The sequence below is a fragment of the Crotalus tigris genome, unplaced genomic scaffold (genome assembly GCF_016545835.1).
Source record: "Crotalus tigris isolate CLP2741 ecotype Arizona unplaced genomic scaffold, ASM1654583v1 scf7180000020184.803716, whole genome shotgun sequence".
NCBI classification, from domain to species: Eukaryota; Metazoa; Chordata; class Lepidosauria; order Squamata; family Viperidae; genus Crotalus; species Crotalus tigris.
In genome coordinates this window covers 537,187-555,893 of record NW_024097897.1, presented here as the reverse complement: position 1 = coordinate 555,893, position 18,707 = coordinate 537,187, and the positions used below count along the sequence as shown (strand labels likewise).

The window sequence follows — 18,707 nt, the reverse complement described above, 5'->3', positions numbered from 1 at the left end:
GCGTGCTGTGTGGTATGGACACGTGACACAGTGTGGGGAAAGTTCCACTGGGAAAGTCCAGAGCAACGTAAGCGAGGGGGCGTGTGCTCTCTGTGGAGCCCTTCAAATTAACTTTTGCTGCATTTTGCAGGCATGAGCAACTGCTCAAGAAAGGGGGCCTCTACTCTAACATGTGGGCCCAACAAGGAAGTGAGATACCTAGTGGCTCAGACATGGACAGCAAGGTCAGCCTATCGAAAGCTGGCCCTGAGGAATTAGGCAGCGTGGAGGGTGAGCCTGAGGCTAAACCTGAACCCGAAACTCAAGAGGAACCCGAAACTCAGGAGGAACCCGAAACTCAGGAGGAACCTGAAACTCAAGATGAACCTGAACCTCAGGGTGAACCTGAAGAGGAGGAGGAGGAATCATAGCCCAGCAACTTAAAAGAACCACTGAAGGTCTCCTGCGCGATGGAGCCTGAAGCTAAAGAGGGGGCTGCTACCTTACCCTGGACATTTGTGATGGCTTCTCACACAATGGGAAAGCCCTGGCCTCTAGAACATTTAGCAGATCCACCAAGGTGGTCATGGAAATCAAATTTAGAGGAAGCATAGACTCTATTACTCTTAGCCTGCTCATAGCAATGGGACAACAAAGAGTTGTCCTACAAGCTGCTGCCAGGTGCAAAATATGTTGCTTGGTGGTCCAGACTTGTTGTCAGTGAAGGGGAGAGGCGGGGACCAGGGCCATTTTGCCCTACCACCGTCATCACTGGCAAATGTCTTCCTTCGCAAGATGAGCTGGGTAGGTGGGGAGAGGAAAACACTTACAGCGGTAGGTATTGCCAGCGTTGTGTATGGAACCAGAGGAAGCCTCAGGGAAAAGAGGCGCATTTTCGTAAGTTCTGATTTTGAAATGTCTGTTTGATTTTCATAAACTCTTTTCGGATCAATTTGCAGATTGCATTTATTTCAGTCTCGCTGGTTAAAAAGAAAGGACTTAGTAGTAACTGACTGAAAGCCCTTGTTCGGCTATTGTGCTGGTGAGTAGAGCCGGATTCATAAAGTGCCAGTCTTACTAATAATTATGAATCTGATTTTTATTTATATCTGGCAGTAATAAAATTATCAAGGCAAGGGCAGAAATTCACTGTGGGTGGAAATGGTAGGATAGGGAAAGATGAAATACGCCTTTTCACCTTTACTAGCTGTATGGGGAATTGACAATTATTATTTACTTGGGGCCCTATAGCAGAGGAAGGTAATATTGGCCTGAGTGAGCAGAATGCTAGAGAGCCTACACAGAGCCTGGTTACTTGAAGGACCACCTGTCTCTCCTATTATCTGTTCCACTGGTTCAATCCAACAGGGCTGGCATGCTGTGGGTTCCTTCGAACAAATGGCACCACTTAACGGAACCTGAAAGCCTGCCATCTCTACTGTTGGCCACCGGGCTGCAGGACAGGCTGGCCAGTGCCCACACTCACCCCCACTCACGCTAGCACGTGTCCATGCAAAAATGGGGCATAGCGCAGCACCAACATGGGGCATGGCATGGTGCAAAAAAGGTGTGACATGGCATGAAAATGGCAGGGCTAACAACCTCAGGGATGCTAGCACCGCACTGTTTGCACGCATGTGCGCATAAAATGCTTCTCCCTCCCTTTCCCTCCGGTACACCAACCAAGAAAGGTTGGGGACCTCTGTTCTAATCCAACCCCCTACTCAGGCAGGAGACCTTATACCATTTCAGACAAATGGTTGTCCAATCTCTTCTTAAAAACCTTTGGTGTTGGAGCACCCACAACTTCTGGAGACAAGTTGTTCCACTGATTTAATTGTTCTAACTGTCAGGAAGTTTCTCCTTAGTTCTAGGTTGCTTCTCTCCTTGATTAGTTTCCATCCGTTGCTTCTTGTCCTGCTATCATTACACTTTCGAGAATAGGTTGACTCTCTTCTTTGTGGCAGCCCCTTAAAATGAGATTGAAGTATCAGACTCATGTTGCAAAAATCAAGATAGTCACTAGATGGAAGCAAAAGGATATGAAACCATTTAACTTTTTTGTTATCTATTGGTCTGCAACCCACATCCAGTAGCCCTATTTGTTGAATCATAAAAGTGCATGATAATCAATTGAAGGGACAAATGCAAGGGAGCTGTTAGAAAAGTCCAGTGAAAACAGGTTGGTGATTTCACTTGTTAAGCTTCTCTGCTTATAGTAAGCAGATTTTGAAAACCAAAGGATTTTTGGATGAGGGAAGAAAAAAAAATGTTTTCTGATGATGTTAGGCGTACGATTCCTTAGTTATACCTTAAATCGTATTCTTTGTATGAGACACTAAGAAAGACTCAAATAAGCCGTATGACAGCTTAGCATGTCTAAACCAGGCCACTGATTTGTACGAGGAGCTGTGATCAGTTGTTCTATGGGAAAATTGGTAATAAATAGCAGCCTCCTACTAACCTTTTCTCCTAAAGTACAGGTAGACTTTGCTTAACCACCACAGTGGAGGCTGACAACTCCATCAACTAAGCGGCGTGGGCATTAAGCAAGACATGTGAATGCAACTTGCAATTTTATTGCCAGTTTCTCCATTGACTCTGCTTATTGGAGAACTGAAGTGCAAAAAACAGCAGTCACTTAACTGGTTGAGAATGTGTGCCAGTTGTGAAGCGCTTGAATCTAGATCATGTGACTGCAGGAATGCTGCAAAGGTGGTTAAGTGCGAGGACCAGTTGTAAAGTTACTTCTTCAGCACTGTCATAATTTCATGTTTCCTAAACAGGGCGATTGTTAAGTGAGAACTATATGTATATCAGATTCCTTCCCCTTTCAAGTTTAATTATCCACGTGTGCTGTGTATATCTGTGTCTCTGTGTTTGAATTAGTCTTAATTGATGATTGCTTGGACAAATCCTTGTGTTGTTCTTTTTTTACTCAGAAGTAGTTTATCATTGCTTCTTTCTTAGGGCAGAGAGAGGGACTGGCCTAGTCACCCAGTTGGCTTCATGCTTAAGGCAGAACTCATGGTCTCCCAGTTTCTAGCCTGGTGACTTTAATTACTACCCAAAAGTGTCTTCTGCATGCACATTATAGGTAGTTCCCAAGCTATGAGCACAATTGGGACATAACAATGAATATTATAGGTAGTTCTTGATTTAGGAGCACAATTGGGAGTGGAATTTTGGTTGTAAGTCGTGCTCGTAAGTAGAGGCACCACATAACCGGACTTATATTTAAGAAAATTTGGGTGATAAGATAGCTTAAATTTCTGCAGCTGCAGTTATCAAAACAACAGAGAAATAATGGCTTCAGTTAGAAATTAATGAGCACACTTAGCTCATTAGGAATACATTGGATCACGATCATATCAGGATGATCCCAACGTCCAGCCCAAGTTCTTGACTCTTTCCGAAGCAGGAATAGGTAGCTGTGTTTCCTGAGGTTCTTTGCCAGATTCCCTTTGCAGTAGCAAGAGGGCATTCACCCACCCCTGTATTAATTCCAATGGTATTGGTGTCCATGTCAAGTAAACAGCCACAGTTGGAAACTGAGAACAGTGAGGGTTTTTTTTATTCAAGAGCTTGATTTTTTCAAAACTTGTTCTTCTCACCCGCTTCTGCCTCACCAGGATGCTCTGAGGATTATAGGAGAAAAATATGAGGGGGAAATTGATATATGGATGTGGTGGTGGTGAGATTCCTATACACAAGAGAGCAGTACATTTTGTACATTAGGGTAGATGCTTTACTCCTTTACACTTGTACTTTCTCCATTGGGGTAGATGTTTTACTCCTTTGCACTTGTATCTTCTCCACTGTGCATGGCCTACTCTCCCTAGCATTACTTGTTACCCTAGAGGTCTGTTTCCTACCCCTCCGCCCCACAAATATATTCTGACTTATAGCTGGAATCTTCCAGTCTCATCTCCCCACCTGTGTTCTAACATTTTCTCATCTCTCTTTATGTTTTAACAATATACAAGAACCAACACTGGCACATATGCTTCTCTTTTTTGCCTTGGAAACTTGAATTACTTTGTAGAGTCCGCTGTAGACAAATTACTTGGAGAGTTTCTCCCTACTATGGCAACATCCAGCAGCAGTATCATATCCACCCATTGGATGACTGTTGGTGTTCATTGCATCTGGGTCCCTCAAAGCCAAAAAAAAAAAAAACCTCCTTGGAGGAAAGAGCCTCTGGTTACAGAACAAGGCTCCGGGCCTTGTAGACACCCCCAAGACAGTGCAGACCATAATCAGTCATCCTGCTGTAGTTCCTGTTGGTGCCTACTCTGATACCACAACATGGTGGGAAGATTTTGGCAGCCCTGGTAGCGACGCTGGCGTTCTTCCTCTCCTAAGGGTGGCACAGAATGGCAAGGGGCTCCTGCTAATGTGACGTTGAGCAATTGGACTGGAGTACCAGAGGCGAAGACTGCAGACCACGAACCCACCTATAAAAACAGGAGAAACTGGTTTCACGATGGAGGGTAGTTGATAACCTCCAGAATCAATTCCACAGCCAGCGTTGCTGGCTGTGGAACTCTGGGAGTTGAAGTCCACATGCCTTAAAATTGTCAAGTTTGGGAAACACTGACCTAGTATATCGGGGGTATCAAACTGGCGGCCCGTGGGCTAGATGCGTCACATGCAGGCCCTGCCCACCCCAGCTCCGCAAAGGCAAAAAATGTCGCGATACATTGTGTGACGCAATCGAGTTTGACACCGCAAGTTTTGACACCCGTGTTTTATATCATCACTCTGTAAAGCTATTCAGTAAAGGAAAATCAGATCATCATAGGTTTTCATCAGCTTAAAGTTGTGCAGACTTCAAGAAAAAATTCCTTGTTTGGGAGCAGAACATTAATTGCACAAATTTCATTTATATCTTTTGGAAAAATTAGTTGCAACTTAAGTTACCACTGATTACAACTGAAGGTAGAGCAACTAAATGTAAGTCACTGAATTTAAACACTTATGGTTGACATACTTTTTCCAGTTAGGCATATCCAACATTTTAGCAGAACCTTAAAAAGTAACATGTAATAAACCCATGTTCTCCATCCAAATGAGCTCAAATTCTCCATCCAGTTCACATCAAAAGACTACTTTGCTGGCTATTTCTGCAGGCCTACCATTTATTATTTCTCTTCAAGGCAGAGATTCTGAAACCAGATGAACTATAACATTATGCTAAATGTAACCATTTTCAGAGGAGAGTATAACCATGGTTTACTACCGGATAGACATAACATGGGTTGGTTTGCAAAATTCAGTAAGCTAAAATATAATTAGCGTTTTGTTTGCAATAGTGGCGAATATCTGTAGCTTGGGTGCAGGATGAGGGTGAAGGTTCGTTCTCTGAGCTTGAGGGTCTGAACATTTGGTGTCAGTGTGGGTAGTAATTTGGGATTGTGGCATTTGACTGCTAGCCGGTGTTCGTGGATCCTGGTTTTTAATTGATGTGATGTTTGTCCCACGTAGAAGGGGTTGCAAATCTCTAACAGCTACCCATATGGACACCAAACAACAACAATTCAATTGGAGCCACACTAAAATCATCGGCCACACTACCACCCGCCACGCTCGTGGGTTCATCAAAGCCTGGCACTCCACAAGCAATTCCATTAACAGACATATTGATCTATAACCAGCATATGAACCCCTCAGAATCCAAATCAATCCAACTGCCATCTGGAGACAGCACCAACCCACAAGCCTCTCCCCCCCCCTAGCAGTTTATCTTCCAATGACCCTGACCTGATATAATCTCCCCATCACAGGACCTGTCACCAGCCTCCCACTGATGACTCACTCACTCCTGACCCACTAATTCACACCTTCCAACAACCCTGCCCTGAAGTACCTCCCCATCGCAAGCCTCTCTCTGATGACTCACACCTGGCCCATCACAAGACCCTCACTTGGCACTCCCACACCTGATGCCCCTATGTAAGTAGAACACTAACACAGACATCCACTAAATGCCGCTGAAGATATTGCCCAGCCTGGTAACAAAACTTTTGGAAACCAACCCTCAAGCTCAGAGAACGAACCTTCACTCTCATGAAGGTTCTCATGTGCAAGGCAAATATAGCTTGTATCTATTAACGTTGCCATTCAAGAGCACTTGACTATATACCCTAGAGACAGCATTCTTGTCAATCACTCATACATACAGCACATGCTGCTTCAAAAGAGATTAGTTTTCAGTTTCAGATGATCAGAAACCAGCTTATCTATACAGAAAAGGGTAACGTGCTGCAATGTGCCACTTTTCATTGTGCAAAGTAGCCGATTTACTCCAGAAGACAGATCTGTTCCCATCTTCCCCACTGTGTAGTTGGAAGAAAACTGTGGTTAGCCGCCCTGTTAACAATTCTATCCCAGTTGCTAAAAGCCATCCCGGGTGAAGTTCCTGTTGTAAAATCCCCTCCTTTAAGGAGATCTGTCTGGTGGGTCCAAGAAGAAGGGCCTTCTCTGTGGTGGTTCCCTCCCTGTGGAACATCATCTCTGCAGAAATGGTCCCCATTTTGACCTCTTTCAAAAGGCCCTGAAGACATGATTTTGCCAATAAGCAGGATGATACGGAGCCCACCAAGTAGTTGGTTTGATCATTGTTACCAGGAGGGTAAGGGTTATTAGGTTTTGTATTGTGGTTTTATTTCTGTAAGCCACCTGGAATCACTGTGATGAGTTGGGTGCCATACAAATTTTCTTAAATATTTATGTCCCTGTTTTAAAATTATCTTAAATTCCAACATTAATATTGGATTTTAATATTATTTTCATGGCTTTACGTTTTGTTTAGAATTGACAACCTTCTAAGACAGTGGTGGCGAACCTATGGCACAGATGCCAGAGGCGGCAGTCAGAGCCCTCTCTGTGGGCATGCACGCCGTCGCCCCAGTCCTAGGCCTTCAGCTGGGTTTTATAAAACCTTTTCACTTTAGGCCTCCGCCGCCATGTGCAAAAAAAAAAAAGGTTCAATAAATCAGTCAATTTCAACTTCTCATGGGAAAAAAAAATCTTGCAAAGTTGGAATTGATTGATTGAACTTTTTAGTCCCACCCAGTCTGCCGTTACCACAGCCACGCCCAGCCAATGGGCACGCCCAGCCAATGGGCCACACCCACCCGGCACTTGATGATACGTAAGTGGTTTTGGGTTGCAATTTGGGTACTCGGTCTCTAAAAGGTTTGCCATCACTGTTCTAAGAGATAACAACTTGTCAGAGCACATGCTTTGCATACCGGTAGTTAGAGAGCCCTTGTTTAAATCTTTGACATGCCTGCTTAAAAGAGACAGCAGATGGTGCAAAAGACTTCAGATCGAGCCTCTTATATTCTTATACCTATTAATGTCCTTACCGGCAAAGTATGCTGAAGTAGACACTGGTCAGGTTGCAGTCCTGCCCAGAATTCAGCAAGAGCTGAGCCACTTCGGAGGGCAGTGGTGCTATGTACCAACACTACATTGGGATGGCGCTGCGATGCCTGAAGCTTCTTTACCAATGGCCCTGGATAGCTCTGGTCAAGAAAGAGCAGGACCCGGTGGGCATTGCAGCTTTCCAAGTCAGTTAAGAGCTCTGAGATGGCGTACCGCTCCTTAGGATCAGCCTGTTGTGGGGGAAAGGGCAGCTCGTTAGCATAGATTCCTCTATCCCGGCTCCCCCACCTGAACTCTACGGTCCAGAGATCAAGGGAATTTTCCCACCCTGAAGTTAAAAGAAGCTGGATTAAGTTGGAAAGAGCAAGCTGGGGCCAGCACCCTCTGCAAAAGCTGCTGTTGCCTTTCTCCCTGCAGGCAAGGATGAAAGAGCTAGATGGGCCTTTGAAGGGGACAGATGAGAAGAGAGGGCTGAAGTCTACCTGCAAGTCTGTCAGCTTTTCCCTCCTGTTGGGTTGCCCAGAACATGTTGGGACAGGTGAGGATATCCCCTCCTCCTTCCACAAGCCCGATTCACTTCACTGTCCATTTCAGCCAATGAAACCTTCTCCACATGCAAATGGCCAAATGAAGACCTATCTAAGGACTTACTTATATAAGTTAATGATGAGAGAGGAGCTTGGCTTAGCTGCAAAAATCATTCCTCATAAGAGCTAGGTGGCAGGCTAAATCACTTCTTTATGGCCTAAGTGGCTTCAAACAGCCATTTCTTGTTTTCAATGTGGATCCACCCCACCAATCAATTCCCACCAGACCCTACTCACAATGCCATTATGGTTAGCATCCCACAAGAACATGGTGCCATCACTGGAAGCTGGACTGTTGAGGTAGAGTACCAGAGTGTCAGCACAGTGCAAGCTACGGCAGATAAGTGCCAAGTGGGACCGGATTACCAACTTCTCTGTGGCTGGTTGCACATTTCCCATCTCCACTGCAGAAAGAAGATGGGGAAGGGCCAGCTGACATTACTCTTGGTTGGTGTTTTCCCACCCAATTCCTCCCATTATCTATTCTATTTACAACTCTAATTTCCAAGGGTCATTCATGCCTCCTTTGTGGAAAAGACCTATTGATCCAATGGTTGTCTTCTCAAAGACATGCCATCTGGAGCCGATTGTAGGTTGATTATGGTACTGATAATATACCTTTCAGTGGCCATGGGGAAGTGGAATTTGGAAATGCAAGAACTGATTTGGAATCCTGATGGTAATTAGTGAGAAGTTGTATCTCCATGTGAGTGAGTATGTATTTGTATAGTAAACTGACAGAAAACTGTGAGCAGCATCACAGAATAACAGCCACAGTTACTACAACATTGGACTTCCAGTTTCCCAACTTTGCTAAACTCTGTGTTTCCAGACTGGGACTGCAAAGCTACCTCCACATCCACAGATGATCCACCCAAGAGTGTCTTCTTCGAATCCAAAGGGCTACTGTATGCATGGTGGGAAGGAGAGGAGGAGGAAGGGGAAGGAGATACAACTGCTGTTGAAAAACAGGGGCTCCCTATCTCAGAACACACCACAAACATGGTTAACACCGAGAAGCTCTCCTTTCCGTCGATCCCACTCCCCTCCACATTAGAACAAGGGACTTTCTCACCCCTTCTAGCTCACTTGTTTTAGTACCTGAAGCCTGTCCCTCATTGGCAAAGAAAGCCTTGATATGCTCTTGGCGGAAACCATTTCGTCGAAGCATCTGGTAGAAAAGCAACAGGTTCTGGGCATGGTGGGGATAGGTGACCTGCTCCTGCCAGCCACCTGGAAGAGAATGACTGTCAATACTAAGCACCTTAAGCTAACATGCGTCAAAACAATACAAGAGTTCCTATAGTCCCTGCCTGTATTCATCCTTCTTCAAAAGAATCTCGCTACTAATTCTAAATGGGAATGAGCACCTCTTAGTAGCTCCCCAGCCCCACTCCACACCTGCAATCAGTACTGCATGATCACATGTCTGATACATGCGGCACAATTTGTACATCGGAGCCTGCTGGCGATGACACCGCCGTGTATTCTTGTTGAGCTCGCAGTAGGCAGCTGTGGAACTGGAACTGACAAGAGGCAGCGGCTGTGGGCATGGACTGTACCCATGGAGATCTGTGAAAGGAAAAGAAACAGCGGAAATAGCAAGATCTTTGAAACCGATCTACATGAGCTGAGGACACAGGCAGCTTCACAAGGTCTGGCTTAAGAAAATAAGAACTAGCTGCCCCAAAGTCTTAACTCATCCTGAATTTATCAGCATTGTCTATTACATTTTGCCTTCCAAAATTTCAAACTGTTCCACCTTTTCAAGTTAAGGCTTAGTCAGATATTCCTTCCTGCAGCCATCTTTTATGATGGCGCTTTGGAGGAAAGAAGCAGCAGAATCAGGTTTAGATTAACAGAGAAAATGATTTATTACAAAATGAAGGACAAAGTCTTTCTAGTCTCATTGCCCTATAACTCTCTCCAGACCCAGGGCAGACACCCACCTATGCAGTGCAATTTTTGCAGGTGCTTCAGATCCTGCGCGACCACTATCAGGGGCAGAAAATGTATCTCACAGAACCCTATTGGTGGCTCCTCGTGGCGAATGTGTCCTGTTGAGCGCTGGCTCCGCCCCTTGCCACGTCCTGGTCTGCGCTTCAGCTGGTTCTCACAGTGATTTCTCTGTACAGGAGTCAGGCATTCATAGCTCCCTGCACGGAAGAAAATAAGCTCCTTTGATATAAAGCACTCAGAAGAACTACACAGGTATTTTTCTGCAAAGGTCTGTTTAGTGACCTAAATGCATCGATCATCGGTGGGTTTCCAGGTTCAGTTCAAAAATGTTGGTTTTGATCTTTAAAGCCCAGGATAGCTTGACCTCTATATACCTTCTGACCTGCCTTTTCCATCTGGATATGTCCCATTCTATGTGTTCTTCCTGAGAGATCAATGCTGAGGATCCCCACGTTAAATGTCGTGAAGGGAAGAACCGAGAGGCTTCCTCTGAGGGACAACTTTGAAACCAGCTTTGGAACCATTTTCTTTTGAGGTTCACACTTTTTTGGCCTTTCACGAATTACTCGAAATACCACTTTCTTCTGTCAGGGTTTTGGTGCTCGTACCCTTTGATTAAATTCGTAGGATTGACCTTTGATTTTCAACTTTTTTACTGTTAGTATGTTGGGGTTAATATTACTTTTAGTGTTATTGTAAATTGCCTTCAGTCTCTGGAGTGGGATGGTGTACAAGTAGCTTATAAATATAAAATAAATACTACAGCACTATTGGCTACTAGCGCCAGAAGAATGTTTTGAGGTTGATGTCAGCTTATGCCAAGCAACCTCTGCTCTTTTCTCTAGAAACATTCAATGAGCAAAAGTGAAATCACAATTGAGTTTGGTGCTATTGTTCCTCAGCTGCGCCGAGCGAAATTAACAGAGCTGTCCTAGGCATGTTTCTTTATAAATCCTACTGAATTCAGTGGGACTTGAATTTCTGGATCTATCCGTACAGTAGTATATGTTGAGTTGCTCATAATATTAGGTCAACCATTGCTAGCATGTAACTGAAATACAGAAATCAAGCACATAACAATAAGCAGATTCTTCCTTTGATCAAAGCAGCTGTCGCTAAACAACAATAAATGAATTTTAACCATTATCAATGCAGGCAGTTATGATCGTAACAATTAATTAGATGAATGGTACATTTTCAATCTGGGTTGACTGTTTCATAATGCCTTGCATCTTATTATTACTGAAGATAATCTCCCGAGTCTGACAGGAGATTTCTCTGAGTTCTACTGGTAGCTAAGGCAGGACTTTCCTGCCAGTTAGAAAGAGCAACACATCATAATCATTTATGATTATGCTTTCTTAACTTTTGACATTCTTGTGGGGAAAAGTTTGGCCATGCCAATCTTTTCTCCCTTGTCTGTCTGTCTGTCTATCTATATCAGTGATGGCGAACCTTTCAGAGACCGAGTGCCCAAACTGCAACCCAAAACCTACTTATTTATTGCCGGGTGCCAGATAGGTGTGGCCCACTGGGTGGGCATGGCTATCATGGCAGACTGGGTGGGTGTGGCCAAGGTGGGCGTGATCACCTTGATGTTGCTCATGGGGAGGGACGCCTGTGGGGGCAGGGCAGGGTTGGGGGAGATCCAGGGGGTCTCTTCCAGGTGGAGTGGTGGGCAGGAGGCTCATCCTGCGGAATGAGGCGAGGGAAAGTGAGGCAGGGCAGCGGTGCCATTGTCACAAGGCAAGGCAGGGGCCGGGGCGGCTGCTGCCTGACACCATCAGCTCCCGCACACAGAGGCCAGCGAGCGCATGGGTGCTGGGATGCATCTGGCCACATGGGACCTTGGCAAATTAGTGGGCGGCTGGTTGAAGAGAGACGGCTGCCACAGAGAGGGCTCTGAGTGCCGCCTCTGGCACGCGTGCCTTAGGTTCACCATCACTGATCTATATCATCTATTTTTATCAGCTATTTTTGGATCAGTCTTGATTCTTAGCAATCACCTAGACTAGTTCCTGCAGTGTTTTGGGTATGATTTTCAGAAGTGGTTTGCCATTACCTCCTTCCTAGGGCTGAAAGAAAATGGCTACTAGACCAAGGTCATCCAGCTAGTTTCGTGCTTAGCATGGGACTAGAATTCACCATCTCCCACTTTCTAGCCCAGTGCCTGCTATACTAACTATCATATACTGAACTGGCTCTTTTTGTTATATTATCCTAATTGTTCTCCCTTAGCGAGAAACAATATGATTTTAGATACAGAATGGGGGTTTTTTAGGATTTGTAATCTTACAATAAATGGCAATGGGGGCATCTGCCGCCAAGTTAAAAAAGTTAAGATAGGGGCCACAACTGTGTGATCAAAGCCTCGCTCCTTTCTTTACAATGCACTTTTTAAAAAGTTGGGCTTCAGTTGTATGGTCATGAATGACATCTTGACTATATGACTATTATTGCTTTCCCTGCAGATGCCTCATTTGATGAAAGAAGTGTATACTATGGATCTTTATTTTAACTGACTTTGCAAATTCTAATCTAGACTTATATAGCATAAACACAAAACTGTTAATACAATTTGAAGATTTTTTTTACACTGCTTGAAAGTTCCATTTTAAGGGTCTGATTTCAACCATCTATAAGTAATACCTCTTATTTTAAGAAATATCTAATTTGATAATCCTTCTGGAAAAAAGATATTTTCCTTTTCAATAGCAGACTCACATTAAAATTTTCTGTAATCTGGACACTCCTTTAAAACAATTTCAACAAAGTAAGCTTTCTGTCCATGTGAATGAGAGGCATTTAAATACTGAGCCCTGAATACCAGCACCCACGAATCCTAAATTATTTGCCAATCTAGTAAAGGAAATTATTTTATAATCCCAATTAGCACTTTTGTCTATGCCAGACCTCCACCCCACTCCACCCACAAATCAGTAGAGAATATTATTAATCAAATTTAGGGAATCATTAAAAAACAAACCCTTGGAATACTGTGTACAGTGACTGCATCAGAAAAGAATATTTTACTGCAATTTTGGTTGCAAGAATGGATATATAAAATTATGAGGGAATCAGATCAATTTCTTTGTAAGGGAAACCTACAGTCTGTGGTGTTTTCACCCTTTCAAAAAATTAAATCTCTGGAAGAACATGGCAGAGTGTTTATAATTATTCAAAACATGATTTTGCCACTATTTCATAATTTATTCCCTAGAGATTCAGATGACAAAAGGTCTTCTTGCACTATTCAATTGTAGAGCACCCAGCTTCTAGGCAGAAAAATATATGACAGCATAAACTAAGTCAAATCCATGAAGGACATAAAACTTACTGGTAATTGCAAGTCATGATGATTATATTTTCTCCAATCTAGGAATATTATGTCTTGAAACCCCAATTTTCAAGCGGAAGTGGCTATTGCATTCACATTCTGTTAGGTGATTTTCCAGAGGATGCTAAAACTAGGTAGTTCCATTACGTGAACCAGCAAATGGAATTGGTCATATTCGGAGCCACTAAACGCAACAATCTTGTCTCTTGTATTTTTCTAATGCCATCTAGGAAAGCATCATGGAATATCTAGCAAGATCATCTGGAGGCAGATAAAAGCAAGTGGTGTATCAACTATCCAGAAAAAACTAATCTGGGGATAGGTCAAAGAGCATAACCTAAAAGCAGGGGTTCTCAACTTCGGCAACTTTAAGACTTATGGACTTCAATTCCCAGAATTCCTCAGCCAGCAAAGCTGGCTGAGGAATTCTGGGAGTTGAAGTCCACAAGTCTTAAAGTTGCCAAGGTTGAGAACCCCTGAAAGGGAATGAAAAGCTGGGCACAAAATCTAAACTCTACTTGTCCTCAAACATGACAAATCCTGATAGAAGAACGACTATAGCACATTGGTTTCTAAATTGCTACATTCTAATGGCTATAAATGAGAGCCAGTTTGGCGTAGCAGTTAAGGTATCAGGCTAGAGACTTATGAGTTCAAATCTTGCCTAAGGCACCAAGCCAGCTGGGTGACCTTGGGCCAATCCCTCTCAGCCCAAGGAAAAAAGGCACTGGGGCAAATCCCTTCTGAAATCTTGCCAAGAAAGCTGCAGGGACCTGTCCAGGCAGTCACTAGGAGTCAACACTGCCTCCAAGGCATAGACAAAAAAAATATGGTAACAGTGATGCTAATGATAGGTAAGGTTCCCTTCTCGGAAAAAAAAAAATACAGCTCAAAATGGCAAGAGGCAGAATATAATTATTTTCACGCGTGGCCTGAACTTAGATATTCCAAGTCTAATTTGGACTCCGCCCAGGATGCCCCGGGAGAAGGGACAGCTCGGTCCGCCGCTTCCATTCTTTTCATTTCACTCACCCAGGTAGAGGTGGTTGCGGCTGCGGCACCGACGCGGACTGACGTTGAAGTCGACGTAGAAGAGCAAGAGCGGGTGGCCGAAGTTGGTGCCCGGGCTGGGGTCCAGAACCAGGACGGCGTCTTGCCCGGCAGGTGCGAGGGCTCCTCGCTGTGGGCTGCCGCTCTGGTTCCGGCTGGAGACCAGCGGCGCGCTAGGCTTGTCTCCCCAGCCGTCGGGCAGGAGCGCCCGCACTTTCTGGCCCGGCCGGGCAGGCTGGGAGATGTACACGGCAGGGCCCGGCCCTTGCGAGAGCCGCACCAAGCGCTGACACTGAGGCCGCGGCAAGAGCCCGCCGCGTTCAGGGCACTGAGTCGCCGCCACGTGTCTGAGCGCCGCCGCCGCCCAGCGCGCCACTCGCGCCTCGGAGAAGCGGCTCTCCGACGGGGCGGCGCGGTAGGGCCAGGCCAGGGCGGCGGCAGCCAAGGTCAACAGTAGCGGTGCCATGGGGGAACTGGAGCCCTCGCGCAGCCGGGCAGACTGTGCCTGGCCAGCAGGACTCCGAGTCCCCGCCCTGCCCCGGAGAAGGAGAAGGGGCGGACGGGCGCGCCTGTGGCGAGGCTCTCTTGAGTTGATGGTTCTTAGGCTGCCCGCGAGGAGCTATCCGCCACCGTCTCCTCGGGCCGTCTCTTCGACCGCACGGGCGGTTTTTTGCTAGCTGGAGCTGGGGCCCTGCGCAGTTTTGCTCCTCACGGGGCGTCTTAGAAGATCCAGGGCAGCCCAGTCCCTCTAGAGAAGGCAGGCGTGGCGGGTCGACGGGGAGAAGAAAGCGAAGCAAGCCGCGGCTTAGCAGAAGACTGAACTCCTGCTCGGGAGAGCCAAAGTGGAACCCTACCCAGATCAAACACTAACACGGCTTCCAATCATGCGCAGACTGCTTTTTTCATCACCACGCTGCCCCCCTGTAGGGCACACAGACGGCTCGACAAACACAAATATTCGCCGGAAAGGTTTCTAGGCAGCCAAGTGTCCATCTCAGCGCTCGGGTCCTTTATGCATTTGTCAGGAAATCAGTCTATTATTACTTCTGAGTAGATGGACCGAAGAAAGTTACGATCCTATGTTCCTGTCAGTTAACAAGTTAACCACCATTTGCCTCTTAGCGTGGTTTTAATGTTCCCTTGTAAGCAATGCATTCCAGATCGTGGAAATCGTTTTTAGGGACCCATAACTTTAGTGGATGATAAAGTCTCGTTTCTTTCCTTGCAGACTGCATCAGCATCAAACGCCTTGGACACCGGTCATAAGATGCTAGACCTATCTTTCTCCCAGCTCGTTTTTAAAAAGTTTACCTTCGAATTCCAGAAAACCCTTTTTTCCTGCTTGATGAGTCTCCCCCCACACACATATACACCCCAAGCAAAGACTATTAGCTAGAGAGATCTGGGAGAACAATTGCAAGCATGTCTTTGTCCTCGTGGTAAGATGTCACATCAACATAGCCAGTGTTCAGAACACTATTTCTTGCTTCGCTTTGATTATTTTGTACCTTGGAGGTTTTAGCGTCATTTGGTGAGATCATAACCCGCCGAGAACCCTTGAGTGCGAAGGGAAGCAATAACATGAATCAATACATAACAAAGTAGACCTGGTGGAAAATCCACTTGGGAAGCGAGTGGAATAAGATTACACCAACCCTGTTAATGGAAGCCGGAGCTGGCGAGTAGAAATGGTGGGTTTGTTTCCCTGAGGAAACGGGAAGCCCCGTCTAATCATATTTTCAGTTACTGTAAGCTGAAGGGGAACCTCAGTGAGGAATTGTTACGAGAACTGCAGCCAGGAAAGATTTCTGGTTCCTTTGGGAACTACTGTTGTGTGGACAACAATGTCTTTCTTGGGAAGAAGAGAGGTGGGTGTGAGTTCCTACTGAGGCCCCACGCTTTTGCTACAGAAAGTTAAATTGCAAGTTGGACAAAGCACCAAAAGCGCCCTCCTCAGGGACTGAAGTGAGGGAGAGAAGGCCGTTGTGTCCCACCTCGAATGATAACTTTTCTGTGCATTTTTTTTTCTTCCTCAGCATCTGGTTAGCGTCTTCTTGCGGTTTCAGCCTATCTACGGGAGAAGGTGGAGCCTAATAAAGCCTTCACTTTCCCCGTGCACCCCTTCCAGATGTGTTTTGCATACCACCCATCCTAATCTCCAAAAGAGACAATTTTGGAGACAGAATCTATGCCATCCTGCTTGGCAATTTTAGGGAACTGCATGGGCATGTTGATGCTGCTATTTTGGCAATAGTTCAAAACTGGTTTGCCATGGCTGACTTCCAGAATCTGTCTGACTTCCCAATCTAGCCAATAGTTGTAGGATCTCCTAATGGTCTCTCATTCAATTATTAAACAAATTAAGTTTCATAAGATCAGTTGAGGTGGGCTGGGTGTTTGTTTCTTTCTTGCCTGCCACTAAAGTTGGGTCTGACATGATTGAAATATTCACTGCATATACAATTGATTAATGTGGTTGGTATGATTAAAAAGTGGAGACAGAGATTAACAATTAACTGCCAATTGATAATCACAGCCCTAACCCATTTGCGTGTGTGAGAGAGAGAAACAGATGAAATAAGCAGACATAATCCAGTGGTGGGCAAAAACTTTTAATGGGCTAAAAAGGAACAAAAGCGCTGGCTCAGCGGTTCTCAACCTATGGGTCGTGACCCCATTTGGGGTCGAACAACCATTTTACGGGGGTCGCCAAACAACGCGATCCGCCATTTTTCCCCCTCAGGGGGCACCATGGCGCGTCCGTGTGACGGGGGTTGCCATCACACAAAGGTTGAGAACCGCTGCGCTGGCTGGATGCAGCCACTTTGCCTACTGAAATCTTAAATTATGGTAGATTGAGTGAAGACAAAAAAGAAGAAAAGCAAAAAAAAAAAAAAGAAAAAAGGAAAAAAAAAGACGTCCCTTGGGATAAGCTTGTCCACACTATTCCTTTCAGGTGACAGCTCTGGCACAGAAAATCAGATGGGTGATGGCTGTACTGCAGCACCTGCACCAGCTTCCCTGATTGGCCTGCTGATATGCTCGTTCCTCATTGCTACCATGGAAATAGTGCATCGGCCAGCCAGTCAGCAAGATAGTGGGGTGGGACGATGCCTATAAAGGGGCCTTTGGAAATAGGGGCAGGCAACATTCAGCCTGAGTAGAGCAGCTCTGGCGTGAGGGATAGGGGGGAGATTTCTTCAAAAGGCAATCAAAAGGTTGGCTGGCATTTCCTTACCAGGCCGCAGATTGAGAGTGATGGAAATGGAAGCCCCAGAGTGCTGCTGAGGCTGGTTTCAAAGTGTCTTTAACCACTGCTCTGTACAGTTAGGCTCTAAGAAGTTATTTTGTCCTTTCACAACTAAGGATCACAATGGCTCCCCTACCTCTCCTTTAATGATTAACATCCTTGGTGCTCCAAGACACATTAAGGAGTGTGGTCCACCTAAAATTGTCTTCAAGTTTTGCAGTGGACTTTATGTTAGTAACCAGGATTTATTTGTATTCTTTCATTGCCACCTTGGCATAGAATAGTTCCAGGCTTGGCCTCATCTTGGCCTGAGTCTTTAAAAAGCCTATGCTGCAAAAAAGTAGTTTTCCAGAATGTTCCAGTTTGTGGTACCCATTATTAAAATAGCTTTGGCTTATTAGGTGAACTTCAATTACTGGCAGTTATGCATGTTATAGTGCATTATGTGCCTGGCACCATTATCTGAGTAATTATTAGTCCTATGATTCGGTAAATACAAAATTCCCATATAGCAAATAAAAAAGAAAAAGGTTTTCTGCCTGTAACTACTAAGATTAGAATGGAGAACTTTAAATACAGAGCTAATTTGCTCTTCTCCAGCCTTGCTGCTCAGATGTGTAGACTTCATTTCCAACAATTTTCAGCAATGATCATGCTGGTTAAGGAATTCTGGGAGTTCATCTGCACGTCTGGAGATGTTGAAAGAAGGCTAAAACTATTTGTACCAGATGATCACTAAAACAATTCTGTGGAACCTCCGGGTGAATTTTCTCAAACATTGCTCAAAAAAAAAAAAAAAAAAAAAAATCACCTTAACAATGATCATTGTTAATACATTTCAAATCTGTCGTTATTTATGATTATCTCATTCTTGCCTCAAGTAGTTAGTCTGTAATAAAGTCATCCTCATGCAGCATTTAGAGTAAATTTGGGGGTCTTTTTTTATCCACCAATATCTTTTGCATCTCAATCAATTAAGCTGGCTTATTTTGGCTGTCTTGTGCTCTTCCTCCTAAATGTGCTAAGAGTTAGGAATTGACAATTACCTCTGAAAATTAATTGCTGTAATCACAAGAAGAATATTGCGCTAACTGAATTATCTCCATGGCAGGCACAAGCTTTTTGACATGAGATTTTAACACTAATGGTGAGC

The 18,707-nt window shown here is 44.9% G+C and overlaps 2 protein-coding genes across 3 annotated transcripts in view; one reads left to right on the top strand and one right to left on the bottom strand.

Annotated features, from left to right (window-relative positions):
* Positions 1 to 931, top strand: part of ABCB6 (ATP binding cassette subfamily B member 6 (Langereis blood group)) — a 45,781-nt gene extending 44,850 nt beyond the window's left edge. For both annotated transcript variants that reach the window (XM_039365772.1, XM_039365773.1), the window contains exon 20: positions 131 to 931. In XM_039365772.1, the coding sequence (XP_039221706.1) occupies positions 131 to 410 (280 nt within the window). In that variant the 3' untranslated portion in view covers positions 411 to 931. The remainder of the gene's footprint in view (positions 1 to 130) is intronic.
* A 2,604-nt stretch (positions 932 to 3,535) lies between these two features.
* Positions 3,536 to 15,351, bottom strand: LOC120318345. Its single transcript, XM_039365825.1, has 7 exons — positions 14,287 to 15,351; positions 9,908 to 10,114; positions 9,360 to 9,530; positions 9,060 to 9,191; positions 8,196 to 8,362; positions 7,353 to 7,601; positions 3,536 to 4,436 (listed from the first exon to the last, which is right to left on the bottom strand). Exons 1-7 carry the CDS (start codon positions 14,768 to 14,770, stop codon positions 4,239 to 4,241), a joined length of 1,608 nt encoding a protein of 535 aa, XP_039221759.1. The 5' UTR covers positions 14,771 to 15,351; the 3' UTR covers positions 3,536 to 4,238.
* Between the last annotated feature and the right edge of the window lie 3,356 nt (positions 15,352 to 18,707).